We start from the raw sequence: 15,682 nt of genomic DNA, 5'->3' as shown, positions 1-15,682 counted from the left end.
ACCTACCTCTCTAATGGAGATGGATTTAAGATACCCATTACACCTACCCCTCTAATGGAGAGGGATTTAAGATATCCATTACACCTACCTCTCTAATGGAGAGGGATTTAAGATATCCATTACACGTACCTCTCTAATGGAGAGGGATTTAAGATACCCATTACACCTACCCCTCTAATGGAGAGGGATTTAAGATACCCATTACACCTACCCCTCTAATGGAGAGGGATTTAAGATATCCATTACACCTACCTCTCTAATGGAGAGGGATTTAAGATATCCATTACACCTACCTCTCTAATGGGGAGGGATTTAAGATATCCATTACACCTACCTCTCTAATGGAGAGGGATTTAAGATATCCATTACACCTACCCCTCTAATGGGGAGGGATTTAAGATATCCATTACACCTACCTCTCTAATAGTATCAATATCTTTTTTCTGTGGTGAAGCATCTTCAGTATTGAGCTGAAAAATATAAGACAGTAATTATTAACGTTTTATACTGTAGAATCATTTGTATGTAAAAAATTTGTTTCGATCAAAGTGGTCGATTAATAAGAAGATAAAATAAAATTTTATGTAAAGTTAGTTAGTTCAAACTGAAATGTGTATGGATCAGCGCAACTGTCAAATTCAACTGAAAATTAATTCTCAGGAAATAACAATGATTTTACGTACACCATTTTACTGGCTTATATCACCAGAGTTCTGTTCTGTTCAGTATTTTTTCTTACACATTTTTGCCCTGATTTGTCTGATTGCAGACATAAGAAGTGATAATTAAATTTGTATTTCTTATAAATCAAATATAAGAAAAAAAGTCACTGCTGAAGGTATTAAGACTTGATATCTGTTGTCCCCTGGGAAATCTATATGAAAACCTGAATTATATTTTTGGTCTATAGTAACTGTTGTTTTTGAGTTTCATGGAAGAACTCTCAGGTACAGTGTAACAACTTCTATACAGCAAAACCCCTTGTAAGTCTGATTTATTCACTGGTGACAGACTGTTACTCTAGAGTGTTTAGACTGTTACTCTAGAGTGTTTGTTGCTCTAGAGTGTTTGTTGCTCTAGAGAAATTGCAGCTCCTCCCCCACCCCCCTCCAAAAAAAAGAAAAGTTTTCCCATAACACTGGAAGACAACCTTGTATTTTGCATCTCATTTGTCAGAAAAATTTACATAATGAAAAGTTATATCTCTGCAAAAAAAATCTCTGGACAATAAATGCCATGGGGGGGTCGATAAATTTTTGTAATGTGTGACTCATGCTTTTATAAAGTTTATGATTATACAATGCTTCTATGACAGTATGCGATTGGAAAATTTTGCAAGGAGTTTTAACTGGAAAATTTTGCAAGGAGTTTTAACCCTTACCCTGCAAAATTTCTAAATGAACTTGTCCATCTTTCAATTACAGCAGTACCGTTGACTGTTCAAAGTGGTGCATACCAAAACAATACTGACCAAATGGCATCAGTGCAGATCATGATCAGACTGCACAGATGTGCAGGCTGATCATGATCTGCACTAACAAACACTGGGTAAGATCTCCTTTGAGGACAGTATTGTTAATAAATAGCATGAGGAAAAATACATGAGGAAAAATACTACATTTATCCTCATATATTCTACATGTTCAATGGGAAGTCATGTCTTGATCCCAGTCAACAAAGGCATCTAATTTGGTTTTCCTTCCTAACCATTGTCGGCGGCTATTATACATCTAAAATTATTTTCGAACATTTTTTTCTATCAGTGATGATTATTAAAAGTTATTTTTATTTCTTGATATCCAAGCTCGTATAACACTGTGCATCGATAGCATATATTTGATAACCCTTGGGCATTTAGGGACTAAGACGGAAAAGAAAAAAAAATCTCTGAGAATAACAGGCGGCCTGTGGCATACAAATTGTTTCATAAAGTACAATCATTTTTATTTCCTGGGAGCAGAAATGACAAAAACCTCTCATATGTAGGCAATTTCCCCGCCGTAATATTGCAATAAATGCAGACAACATGATTACTGCATTTTGTTTTTTTTAAACTGCTACCATCTCCTAAATTAATGCAAGATCGCTTCTTTCATATAAAACAATCAGACACGGAATTTCGGAGAACAAATTTCTCCCACTCATGTGATCTAAAACTGTTGCATGCGATTTATATATTACTCAGCAATAGTAAAAAATCATTCTTGGACAGGGACACAAAGTATTCTTTTAAGATTAAATTTGTGTATGAGTTCAGTATTATCTTGTGTAGAACCAACCAACCAATATCCATTTAAAAAAATATGAAGAGACTTTAAGGTACCAACCACCTTTGCGGGTATTTGGTTACCCACAAAATAAATTGCTGTTTCAAACATTAGACACCAACATTGAAGCAATAAGGAGAAAAATTAAACGAAGCAACTTTTGCAACCTTCCTTTTCAGACAAAAATTAAAGGTATACTATACCAAACTTCAATAATTGAAAATATGAACAATTATTACATAAAGTTTTTAATTATATGAGCTGTGCCATGAGAAAACCAACATAGTGGGTTCGCGACCAGCATGGATCCAGACCAGCCTGCGCATCCACACAGTCTGGTCAGGCTCCATGCTGTTCGCTTTTAAAGCCTATTGGAATTGGAGAAACTATTAGCGAACAGCATGGATCCTGACCAGACTGCGCGGATGCGCAGGCTGGTCTGGATCCATGCTGGTCGCAAAGCCACTATGTTGGTTTTCCCATGGCACGGCTCATATATTAACCATAAAATTATTAGGCATATTAACAGTAATGTGCATTAGGTTTAAAATAGCACAACCATAATACATTTATAGCATTAATTTTTAACCCATGAATAACATAACACAGGACAGAATGTGAAATACTATTTAAATACTGGAAGTTCTTTTTATAATTGAGTTACTGAATGACATTTAAATATGAATGTAGCCCTATATCAATAATTTATATACTTAGTACAACATGAAATAGGCTTACCATGAGAAAACCAACATAGTGCATTTGCGACCAGCATGGACCCAGACCAGCCTGCGCATCTGCACAGTCTGGTCAGGATCCATACTGTTCGCTAACGATTTCTCTAATTACAATAGGCTTTGAAAGTGAACAGTATGGATCCTGACCAGACTGCGCAGATACGCAGGCTGGTCTAGATCCATGCTGGCTGCAAATGTACTATGTTGGTTTTCTCATGGTGAGGCTCAAATACAGTTGATGAAGCGTTCCTGCATATGAAGTAAATATCTATAGATAAAATATAGGGATGGGAACGAATACTGAAATCAATATTTGAATATTCGGTTTGCCATATTCGAATATATTCGAATATTCGGTTTGTTTTAATGGAAGCTTTAAATTCTTATTAAGTGATTAGCATATACACAACGTATTCATTTGTTTAAAGCGTGGATCATCGTACGTAATAAGGCCAAAAACTGGGGGTTTTTTTGGGTAACCCGATCCTACCTAGCAAAACCCACCGATCCTAGCGTTTTATTTCACTATTCTGTCAGTATAATCATGAACATATTTAACTAATTCAGTGTTTTAGCTTCAAAATGATACAAAAAATCAAAACGATTATAATTTAGACCGTCGCAATTTTATTTAAAAATAGCAGGTCGTCCCATTTAAACACGTGATGCGCTGTTGTATTACCGCCGCCATTTTGAAAATTTTCAATCGGCGTGTAAAAATCGTCGTGTAAAAAGCAAGTAAGGCAGACTTAAACCTCCTTCAACATGAACTTATGCATCAATCATAAGTTATTTCTTGATTTTCTTATAAAGAACTTCAAAATTTAATTCGAATACGGCCGATTGCGGATGAAAACTGATTCTGCGGATGGTCTGAAACATCGTACAAAATACTGTGAAAAGATCGGCAATATTTACAAGATCGGTATTGTTTTCGAAAAAAAAAATTCTACAACTTGTTACATAAAACAGGCGCCAGTAAAAATGAACAAAAGATAAAAAGATATCACATTTACGCCTAATACAAACTGTTAATCCGTAGCGATGACCCCAGGTAATTATGCATTGCAATTTTCTTGTTAATTGGAGATCTTTTGACATGCATCTGACACATTGACGCCTGTTGCAAACTGTTAATCCGTAACGATGGCCCCTGCCAATTATGCATTGCTATTTTCTTGTTAATTGAACATATTTTGATACTCGATAAACAAACATGACATGGTTTTATTCTGTAGAATTAGCATGCTCATATTGCCCCAAATCAATGATACTTTGAAAAAAAAAATACAATAATTTACGAATATTCGAATTTGATTTTCATATTCGAATATTCGACCGATTTTCGAATATTTGAATATTCGTTCCCATCCCTAATAAAATATCTATTTGCAAGATAGGCACTGGATATCTTTAACCTTTACCCTGCTAAATTTCTATAATTGACTGGTCCATCATTCAATTTGGGCAATACCATTTATTATTCAAAGGGGTGTTCACCCAAAATTGACTAACTGAAAAGCGAACAGTGCAGACCATGATCAGACTGCACGGATGTGCAGGCTGATCTTGGTCTGCACTGGTCGCAAAGGCAGAATCACTTGCCGACAGCAGGCTAAAGGTTAATAAATTTCATTTTTCCAATTTTAAATTATTTGATATGATGGTAACTGTATAATTCAGTCATTTCACTGATTCAATGCTTATTAATATTTGTATCTATTTCAAAGTTTCAGTGACATAAAGCATAAAAGATTTCTCATAAAATACTGTAAATATGCCAGATGTTACTTCAAAGGCTTGTTTTCAATAAGCTTTCCAGTGACAGCAGCATCAAAAATTAATAAATCACTGAAAAGAAGCAAAAATGTTTCAGTCACAATGTCATGCATTTTCAACAGGGAGGAAGTCAGTTTTTACAACATTTTTCTTTTAATATGAACATGTTATGCATTTTTTGTGTACAAATTAATACATTCATCTAAAAACAGAGAAGTCAACAGGTCTTAACTTATTGTTGTTGTTGTTTTTTTAAAGTAAATTTTTTTTTAAAGAACTTTAGTTTTTAGTACTGCAAAAGAAAAAAAATTGATTAAAAGTGTTATACAATGAATTAAATATCATTTAACCCTTATCATGCTGAACAGGGCCAGTGTAGATCATGATCAACCTACACATCCATGCAGTCTGATCAAGATCTACACTGTTCACAATTTCAGTCAGTACCTTTTTTGGTAAACAGCTGGTAACTGTCCAAACTGAAAGACTGACAAGTTCATTATAGAAATTTAGCAAGTTATGGGTTAAGGTTAAACGGCCAAGAATTTTAAGTAATACAAAATAATTGACAAAATAATTTAAATGACATTGTGTTTTTATAAGGTTAAAAGGGCTACAATTTTTATGAATTTAGGTTAAACTAGAACTGTCACAGGAGTGACTCATACCCCCACCATACGGTCTTGTCACAGAAGAATGGCAACCATAAGAAATCTTAAAAATACTTAGTCTTTGGAGTACTTCATCCTGGGCTTCCACATATAAGTAATACTAGTATAATACTAGTATAGTAATACTAGTAAATATAAAAAATCTCTAATATTAGAGATACACTGAAAGTGAATACAAAAAAATGGGGCATAATTCATAAAAAAATGGTGTCAGAGTTATGCACCTTGTGTCACATGATGTGGGTGATGAAGTGGAACATCTATTTTAAGTTTGAATCAAATCCATTTAGTAATAACTGAGATATAGTGAAAATACAACAAAATTAACCTTAAATTCTAAGTAAAAGGGGACATAATTCATGAAAACTTGGTGTCAGAGTTAAGCACCTTGTGTCACATGATGTGGGTGATAAGGTGGAACATGTATTTTAAGTTTGAATCAAATCCATTTGGTAATAACTGAGATAATAGATTTCGGGACGCGACGGGACGGGACGCGACGAACGCGACAAAACTGACTCCTATATACCCCCCTCAAACATGTTTGGTGGGGGTATAAAGAACTTCAATTTCTAGAAATAAAAATGAGCCGTGCCATGGGAAAACCAACATAGTGGGTATGCGACCAGCATGGATCCAGACCAGCCTGCGCATCCGCGCAGTCTGGTCAGGCTCCATGCTGTTCGCTTTTAAAGCCTATTGGAATTGGAGAAACTGTTAGCGAACAGCATGGATCCTGACCAGACTGCGCGGATGCGCAGGCTGGTCTGGATCCATGCTGGTCGAAAAGCCACTATGTTGGTTTTCCCATGGCACGGCTCAAATGTTATTTCAGTTTAACAAATGAGATTTTAGTTTAAAGTGCCTCAGTTTCAACAAATGTAAAATGTAATTTCAGGTTAAAAGGGCCTAAATTTCTTAAAATGCAAATTTAATACGATTTGAGGTTAAAATGACCTCACTTCCTTGAAATGCAAATGCAATTATGGCTTAAAAGGGTTTAAATTTCTACGAAAAATTTGTTTTATGTAATTATTAAGTCAATTTCTAGTAATGTTAATGTGATTTTAAACTTAAAGGGACCTCAGCTTCCTGAAATGCAAACTTATATAATTAATTGGTCTAAATTTCTAGAAATGTAACTGTGACAGTTGCAACTGCCTTCAAACAAGAAACTTAATTTTGTTTCCAAAAGTACTGCAATGCAATTACCACAATAAAGAAGTCAACGTCCGACACAACCAGTAGATCGAGTCATTTGAAATTGTTTTCTTTTTTTAACATTTTATTGCTTTTAACACTAATAGCCTGAATTAATCAGCTATAACGGTTAAAATCTTACTTGAAATTTTTTCAAATATTACAAAAGAATAATGCTGACTTGTGAACTATACTGGAATTCTTAAAGATACAGCATGCCCAAATGTCATATACCAACAAACAATTACTACACTGCAAAACAAAATGTGCGTGCGTGCGTGTGTATGTGTGAAAACTACCCTAAAGTATGTTAGCTTTTCAGAACCAAAACTGTTGCAGTCAGCTATTCTATTTTTACACTGATTTCATGCTGTTCCACAGAGATTTATAGCAATCTAAAAGTTTTCTGTCAATCTTGTTTTCCTCTATAACGAAACATTAATGTCACTTTAACAATGAAACAAACATGAAAATGAACAATCTAAAAATGTCAAGTTAAGTATAGGTAAGAGGTTCTGATAACCGGGCAAAGCCCGGTTATCAGAACGTCTTACCTACTTATTGGCAAATATGTGGGGGTGAAGAAATCTGACCTTCCCAATTAACCATAAAATTGCTGTTGTCAAACAAGTTTGTGTCTTCAGAGGTAAGGTGAGTGTGAATTCCGTCATTTATTTTGTCTGTAATTTGGAGTCAAAACAGATGTGAATGTCTAGCAAAATGACGGACTGTTTTCAGTTTGTTTCAAAGGATTATGTTGAGCAAAGAATTAAAAGAGTCATTTGTTCCCTAGCTAGCTCTTTATAGTGAAATGTTTAATTAAATATTTTCACACATCATAATATCAGTATGTCACTGCATTCCTGTAAAGTACACCACAAATAAATGAGTCTGATAAATAAATTGCCTTTATCACTTGATTGTGGTCTTATCATGACCTTCCCAATTAAACCTGTCAGTTAAAAATTATGAAATAAGAACCAGGTTCTTACTGAATTTTTGGGGAAACATGAAGAACACACCATTAAGAAGCAGTTTGCCAATAAACATGCAAAGACTTTAGCAACAAAAACTAGAGCTATCACTAAAGGTGATGAATGTACCCCCCGCATGCACTGACACAGTACACTGCAATTTGATGCACACAAGATTGCATAATTATGTGGACTGTATGTATATAGACTGTATGTATACAGTATAGTAACAAAAAACAAAGTCCCATAACTATGCAGAATATTTATCTAAAAGAATGTAACATGCACCATGCACAACTAGGGTTGGTACTGATCACTTGTGTGAAGTTTCATTAAATTGTGTCAAAGGGATGAGGAGAGATGGTGCGCACAAGATTGTGTCTATGTATATAGTATAGTGACAAAAAAACAAAGTCCCACAACTCTGCAAATTTTTTTTCTAAAATAACCTAACATGCCCCATGTACAACTACTGCTGGTACTGATCACTTGTGTGAAGTTTCATTAAATTCTGTCAAGGGGATAAGGAGAGATGGTGCGCACAAGATTGCATCTACGGACAGACAGACAGACAGACAGACAGACAGACGGACGGACGGACGGACGGACAGACAGACAGACAGACAACCTGAAACCAGTATACCCCCCCTTACAACTTTGTTGTCGGGGGGTACAATAAATAAATAAAATATTAAGAATTAAATAGTACATTTATATAAAGAGAGGTGAGGTTTTCAAAACTGAAAATAAACTACAACAGTATAACAGTATACCTGGTGGGTGGGGTGTTCAAAATTAAGTGTTGAAAACAAATAATACCAAAAAACACAATGTTACAGTAGTGTGCAGATATGGTGTTAGAAGTTAATAATGAATACAATGTACCACAGAATTTTAGCATTACGACTTAAGAAAAAAAAAGCACCATAGAGTTATGGCTTTAGGAGTTAAGAAAAACATTACAGATTGTTCAGTTAATATATCTACAGCACTGTGTGTGTGTGTGTGTTTTTCTGAGCAGGAATCAAAAATAGACCAATTTGCAATTTTAACCTGACATCAAGAATTTATACTGACCAATCAGAGAGCTGAATTTCTGAGTTTCCGCTTGGGTAAAATGAAGAATTTTACAATGAACATTATAAAGACATAACAAGGCAGTCTGAAAGACAGCTAAATCCCCTGCCACTGCTATGGATAGTGAAAGGGTAAACCTTTGATTTTAGCTGTGACCTTGACCTTGAACTGACATGGCTGACTCATGAATTCTGCACAACATCTTGATGAGGTGATTATTTGACCCAAGTTTCATGAAAATCCTTCAAGGGGTTTAGGAGATACAGAGCTGAAACCTTTGACCTTCAGTTGTGACCTTGACCTTGAGTTGACATGGCTGACTCATGAGTTCTTGATGAGGTGATCATTTGACCCAAGTTTGATGAAAATCCTTCAAGGGGTTTAGGAGATACAGAGTGGACACAAAATGGAAGGCTCAAACCTTCGACCCTTAGTTGTGACCTTGACCTTGAGCTGGCATGGTTGACTCATAATTTCTGCACATCGTTTTGATGAGGTAATCATTTTACCCAAGTTTTATAAAATTCCTTCAAGGGGTTTAGGAGATATAGAGTGGACACGAAATGGAAGGCTCAAACCTTTGACCTTCAGTTGTGACCTTGACCTTGAGCTGACATGGCTGACTCATAAGTTCTGCACATCGCCTTGATGAGGTGATCGTTTGACCCAAGTTTGATGAAAATCCTTCAAGGAGTTTAGGAGATATAGAGCGGACACAAAATGGAAGGCTCAAACCTTTGAACCTAAGTTGTGACCTTGACCTTGAGCCGGCATGACTGACTCATGGGTTCTGCACATCGTCTTGATGAGGTGATCATTTGACCCAAGTTTCATGAAAATCCTTCAAGGAGTTTAGAAGATATAGAGCGGACACAAAATGGAAGGCTCAAAACCTTTGACCCTAAGTTGTGACCTTGACCTTGAGCCGGCATGGCTGACTCATGGGTTCTGCACATCGTCTTGATGAGGTGATCATTTGACCCAAGTTTTATAAAATTCCTTCAAGGGGTTTATGAGATATAGAGCGAACACAAAATGGCTGGCTCAAACCTTTGACCTTAGAGTTGTGACCTTGACCTTGAACCGACAAGGCTGACTCATGGGTTTTGCACATCGTCTTGATGAGGTGATCATTTGACCCAAGTTTCATGAAAATCCTTCAAGGGGTTTCGGAGATATGGACCAGACACGATTTTGTTACGGACGGAAGGACGCACTGACGGAAGGACGGACGGACCATTCCTATAATCCCTCCGCCACGGCGGGGGATTAAAAAATAAATATCACACAATTTCAGAAATCAAATCCAGACTTTTGACCACACATGCCCTAGAGGAGTTTTGTTTAAGTTTTATTTGAATTTATGATTTTGGTTTTAATTTGAAGTTTGAGATTTTACACAGGAGTCTATGATAAAGTCCGAGTAAAATGTAACCATTTTTGAAGTAAATCTGGTATCAATCCACAATGTTTTGGACATGTTCAAGTTATGAATAAAGATGAACTATATAAAATGTAAAATAATGTTGTAGAGTGTTCACAACAAGAATCAGTAACAGCATTACTGTATATAGTTTATATGTTCAGGACAAAGCCCTATATCACCATTCACTCATATCATGTGAAAATCAGTACAGCAACATGTGGGTGGGGGTATTTTGAATACAACACTAAACACAACAGCACAGTGCAGGTGGGGTAAGAAAAAGTCAACACAAAATCACTACGCTGAAAGGTTTAAAATAAACTGATCACAACGTCACCATGTGGGCGAGGATTAGAGAAAAAACAAAAACAGTCATAACATCACCACTTGGGTGGGGTGTTCAGACCTGTAGCGCAAGTGGTAACGAACACCGCTGATCTTCGTAACGTCTGCTTTGATACTTCAAAAGCATATCATAGAAATCAGGGCCCTGAATATGTAAAAGCAAAAAAGATAACTGGCAACATTCTGATTATGTAAAAAAAGATATTAGTTGTCAACACCCTGAATATGCAAAAATGGTAATTAGCAACACCATAAATATACAAAAATTATGATTGGCAACCCCTGGAACAAGCAAAATGACACAACTTGCAAGAGTCCCTTAATATGCAAAGAAGACCACTTACACACCCTGAATATGCAAAAAAAAACAAAACAAAAACAAAAAACATATTAATTGCCATCAATGTTATCACATGCTAATAAACTGGAGGAAAGGCACACAGATTTTCACTATCCCTTTTGTTGGTGCACCTTAAAATTGTTTTATATTATATTCTGGAACATTTATGATTTCTTCTTAAAAAATAAAAATCCAGAACATAACTATCATGGAAACTGGCAAGCCTTAATGGAGAAAAAGCCCCTGAATACAAATCTGTCTTGTGGCGTTAAATTACTACAATGTCGACATGGTCATTCTAGAAAATGCTCATTATATTTCTAAATATATATACTGACTTTCAACTCCCACACCCCCGTACATTGAGTGAAACAACTTCTCTGCTACAAACAAAATATGGTGAACCTTAATGGAGAAAAAGCCTTGAATACAAATTTGTCTTGTGACATTCAATTAATACAATGTTGTTATGATCATTCTAGAAAATGCTCATTATATTTCTAAATATACACAGACTTTCTACTCCCACACCACCGTACATTAACCTTTAGCATGCTAGGTAAATTGTCGTCTGCTGGAAATGTCGTCTGCTAAAATTGTTAAGTTCATTCAATTTGCTCCAAAATTGGAAGAAATATTGTCAGAGTAGCAAACAGCTTGGAACCTGATCAGACGCCGATTTAATCGGCGTCTGATCTGGTTCCAAGCTGTTTGCAAAGGCTGTTAAATTCGCTGCAGCAGGCTAAGGGTTAATTGAAATAACTTCTCTATTAGAAACGAAATAGATCAGTCTGTACTTTTTCCTGGTAGGGAAAAGTAATAACAGTAAACAAATTAACCTTTAGCCTGCTACATTTCTACAATGGACTGGTCCATCATCCAATTTAAGCAATACCATTTATTATGCAAAGGGGTGTTCACTGAAAATTTACTGACTGAATAGCAAACAGTACAGACGGACGTGCAGGCTGGTCTTGGTCTGCACTGGTCGAAAAGGCAGAATTACTTGCCCCCAGCAGGCTAAACGTTAATAAGTGTACAGTAACAGAACAATACATAGGTTGAAATTCCAAGATGTTTTTGTTTGAAAATACAATGTAGAATTCTAAAGTATGATATAAACAGCCAGTTTAAAAAAAACTATCTGGAAGAACAAATGTGTTGAGTGCTCACATATAAATCTCCGCATTTTAACTTCCATATTTAGGTTTTATATGTCTATCTGGAAAGTTTACAGCTGAAAAGTTCAAAATGCAATGTTCTAGAATGACTCTTACTCCTACTGAACCTGCGTGTCTTTTTTTTCAGATGTCACCACACTATAAGGAGAACACACTCACTTACAGCAAATGCTATATTTGGCCATGCACCATTTCAGCCCATTTCAATAGTAATGTTTAGCACTAGAGCAATAACCAAGGTTCAAGGTCATATAACAGAGTTGGGGAACCAGTCTGAGAAAGCTACTTTGCCATAGGTCAATTTTTCAAAAATGTATTCAAAAACAGCCAATCAGATGCTAGACTTTCAAGACTGGTCCCCAAATTCAACTCAGCTTTATAAAACTTTTGATCACAAACTACTGCTTGCAGCAGGCTTTTACTGAGAATCAATTCTCCGACATCTCACCTTCGAAAATGAAGAAATATCACAGCGTTGGTCTTCTATTCGGTTGTCTTGGAGACGGATTATCAAGTCAATGAAGTCTGGACCCTGTCGAAGAAAAATCATCCCATATATACTAAAATAGCCTTTAATCCAATCATAAAACAAGTTATACCAGGCATTCTCTCAGAAAACAGAGACTTACGCACTGATACCTCTGATAATGTCACAGAAAAACAAATTCTGTTGCTAATACGATTTAATGTAAGAATAATTGTATTCTCAGAATAAGACAAGATTTTGAAACATGGCAATCATAGCTCAATCAGGAGTGTTCAGATCTATGGATTGCGGGGTCATCATCAGAGTTCCATCTCCGGTCCCTGCGTATGTTCTCCACAAAGATTTGATAGGAGATATTGTGTCTGAAATAATTTGTCCTCCACCTCAGATTCACATGGGGAAGTTGGCAGTTACTTGCAGAGAAAAAGTTTGTACTGTATAAAGAAAACTGAGTTAGACCCAAAATAATCAATCAATCAACAAGAGAATGGTTTTTAGCTCGACTATTCATAGAATAGTAGAGCTATTGGACTCGCCCATGCGTCGGCGTCCGCGTCCCGATTTGGTTAAGTTTTTGTATGTAAGCTGGTATCTCAGCAACCACTTGTGGGAATGGATTGAAACTTTACACACTTATTCACTGTGATAAACTGACTTACATTGCACAGGTTCCATAACTCTGTTTTGCTTTTTTACAAAATTATGCCCCTTTTTTGACTTAAAAATTTTGGTTAAGGTTTTGTATGTAAGCTGGTATCTCAGTAACCACTTGTGGGAATGGATTGAAACTTCACACACTTATTTACTGTGATAAACTGACTTACATTGCACAGGTTCCATAACTCTATTTTGCTTTTTTACAAAGTTATGCCCCTTTTTCGACTTAGAATTTTTTGGTTAAAGTTTTGTATGTAAGCTGGTATCTCAGTACTCACTAATGGGAATGGATTGAAACTTCACACACTTGTTCACTGTCATGATCTGACATGCACAAAGCAGGTCCCATAACTTTATTTTGCTTTTTTACAAAATTATGCCCCTTTTTCAGCATAGAAATTTTTGGTTAAGTTTTTGTATGTAAGCTGGTATCTCAGTATCTACTAATGGGAAAGGATTGAAACTTCACACACTAGTTCACTGTCATGATATGACATGCAGTGCAAAGGGTCAATAACTCAACTTTGCATTTTACAAAATTATGCCCCTTTTTGAACTTAGGAGTTTTTGGGTTAAATTCTTATATTTAAGCTGGTATCTCAGTACCCACTAATGGGAATGGATTGAAACTTCATATACTTGTCCACTGTCATGAGCTGATAAGCACTATGCAGGTTCCATAACCCTATTTTACATTTTTACTAAATTATGCCCCTTTTTCGACTTTCTTATTCATTCAAGCGACAAGGCTGTTAAATAGTCGAGCGTTGCTGTCCTCCGACAGCTCTTGTTATTGATATGGTCCTGTAAAACTTCTTTGCATTATTTTTTGCTATCCTTAACCTCTAATTTTTACTTTTTATTCATAGTTATTTAACAACATTCTCAATTCCTGTAATATTTCACCATAAATCTTGAGTTATGTCCCTTTATGAAAAAGTGAAAACTTTAATAAGCTGAAAATGTACTGTTTAAGACACTTACCAGATGTTCAAATATTAAATCCAACAGTAAATTAAATCAATGAGAACATACTTCATCAGTTATAAGCAAAAGTAACAGTTAGCCTTTACTTGAGCAAAATGCAACATCAGTCGCCAAAGACTGACAGTCAATCCCTGACCTACTGTTTTTGACAGATTTTGTTACCCTGCCGAGTACTTACGTCATAGTTAATCATGACATATAAATAAGTCAAACATTTGCTTCTGTGAATAAAATACATAATTTCACTTTAGGACTGCAAAGTAATGTTTCTACAGTATTAATTGTGATTTTAAAATTTCCTAAATAAATATACTTACCTTTTTCCAACTAAATGAGTGGACAGTGATGTCTTATGTACCACCTGTTGTTTTTCTATGTTCCACTTTTTCCTTATGATATCTCTCATTTTCGTTTTTTCCCATTCAAAAACAGGAACTTCCCTAACTGCAGGTTTTATAATTTTATGCAAAGTATTGCTTACAGTATAAGCTAAACCAATTTTGGTAGCATTTTGCTTAATATGAGTGGAATCAATATTCGTACTAGCATTTTGTTTACAATATGAGTGGAATCATAATATTCGTACCAGCATTTTGCTTCCAATACGAGTGGAATCAATATTCGTACTAGCATTTTGCTTCCAATACGAGTGGAATCAATATTCGTACTAGCATTTTGTTTACAATACGAGTGGAATCAATATTCGTACTAGCATTTTGTTTACAATACGAGTGGAATCAATATTCGTACTAGCATTTTGCTTCCAATATGAGTGGAATCAATATTCGTACTAGCATTTTGCTTACAATATGAGTAGAATCAATATTCGTACTAGCATTTTGCTTACAATATGAGTATTGTACTAGCATTTTGCTTACAAATTCATATGCTTACCATTTTGCTAACCACAGATTTGCCTTTTCCTCTTTTGTTATCCATAACAGTCTGAGCTGAGACTGTCTTTACCAAAAGCTTGTAACAGCATTAATTTTTACTGTATTTTTACCTTTCATTATGAGAGGCAATTATTAATCATAACATTCCCTAAATACAATTTTTGCCTTCCATATAATATTGGTAAGAGAGAATAAATCTCTAGCAGAATATATGAAAACTGAAAAATGGTCAAGCGCAACTGACCACATTTAATGTACAAGTAAGCACGATTTTACTACTGCCGATTTACATCAATCTTACACAAAACTGTTTTCCCCTCTTGTGTACATGAAAAGAAAGATTTTGATCTAATGCGGGTTATATTACTTCATTCTCCGCCATTTCTTGGAAAGCAATATTTTACTTACCACAGGACTGGTGTTTAATTAAGTTGGAAAAAAAAAGATATAATGCTTACCAATGTAGATGTGATTTTGCCAGTGAAGTATGCTTTTAACGCATTAAGAATCTTACCGTAGGTTTTCGAACTTTCTCCTCCATTTTTCCTTTTGCCGTGGGTGGAAAGTGAGATTCACAGTACAACTGGCCATCCATGTTCTGTTTTCTGTAATGAGAAATATCGAATTGAGACCAGCACACCTACGACTACAAGTCATA

At 35.5% G+C, this 15,682-nt stretch overlaps 1 protein-coding gene across 13 annotated transcripts in view; it reads right to left on the bottom strand.

Annotated features, from left to right (window-relative positions):
• The window catches only part of LOC123527464 (rap1 GTPase-activating protein 1-like), a 183,582-nt gene that overhangs the window by 34,952 nt on the left and 132,948 nt on the right, over positions 1–15,682 (bottom strand). For 12 of the 13 annotated variants that reach the window (XM_053523397.1, XM_053523394.1, XM_053523395.1 and 9 more), the window contains 4 exons: positions 15,539–15,629; positions 12,446–12,529; positions 10,538–10,621; positions 417–470 (listed from right to left, as the gene is read on the bottom strand). In XM_053523397.1, coding sequence (XP_053379372.1) covers positions 417–470; positions 10,538–10,621; positions 12,446–12,529; positions 15,539–15,629 — 313 coding nt within the window. The remainder of the gene's footprint in view (positions 1–416; positions 471–10,537; positions 10,622–12,445; positions 12,530–15,538; positions 15,630–15,682) is intronic. The other variant, XM_053523396.1, reaches the window with a different exon arrangement.

This window comes from Mercenaria mercenaria, chromosome 14 (assembly GCF_021730395.1).
Source record: "Mercenaria mercenaria strain notata chromosome 14, MADL_Memer_1, whole genome shotgun sequence".
Taxonomy (NCBI): domain Eukaryota; kingdom Metazoa; phylum Mollusca; class Bivalvia; order Venerida; family Veneridae; genus Mercenaria; species Mercenaria mercenaria.
Note: the sequence above shows the minus strand (reverse complement) of the source record. Positions and strands in the feature narration are given on the sequence as shown.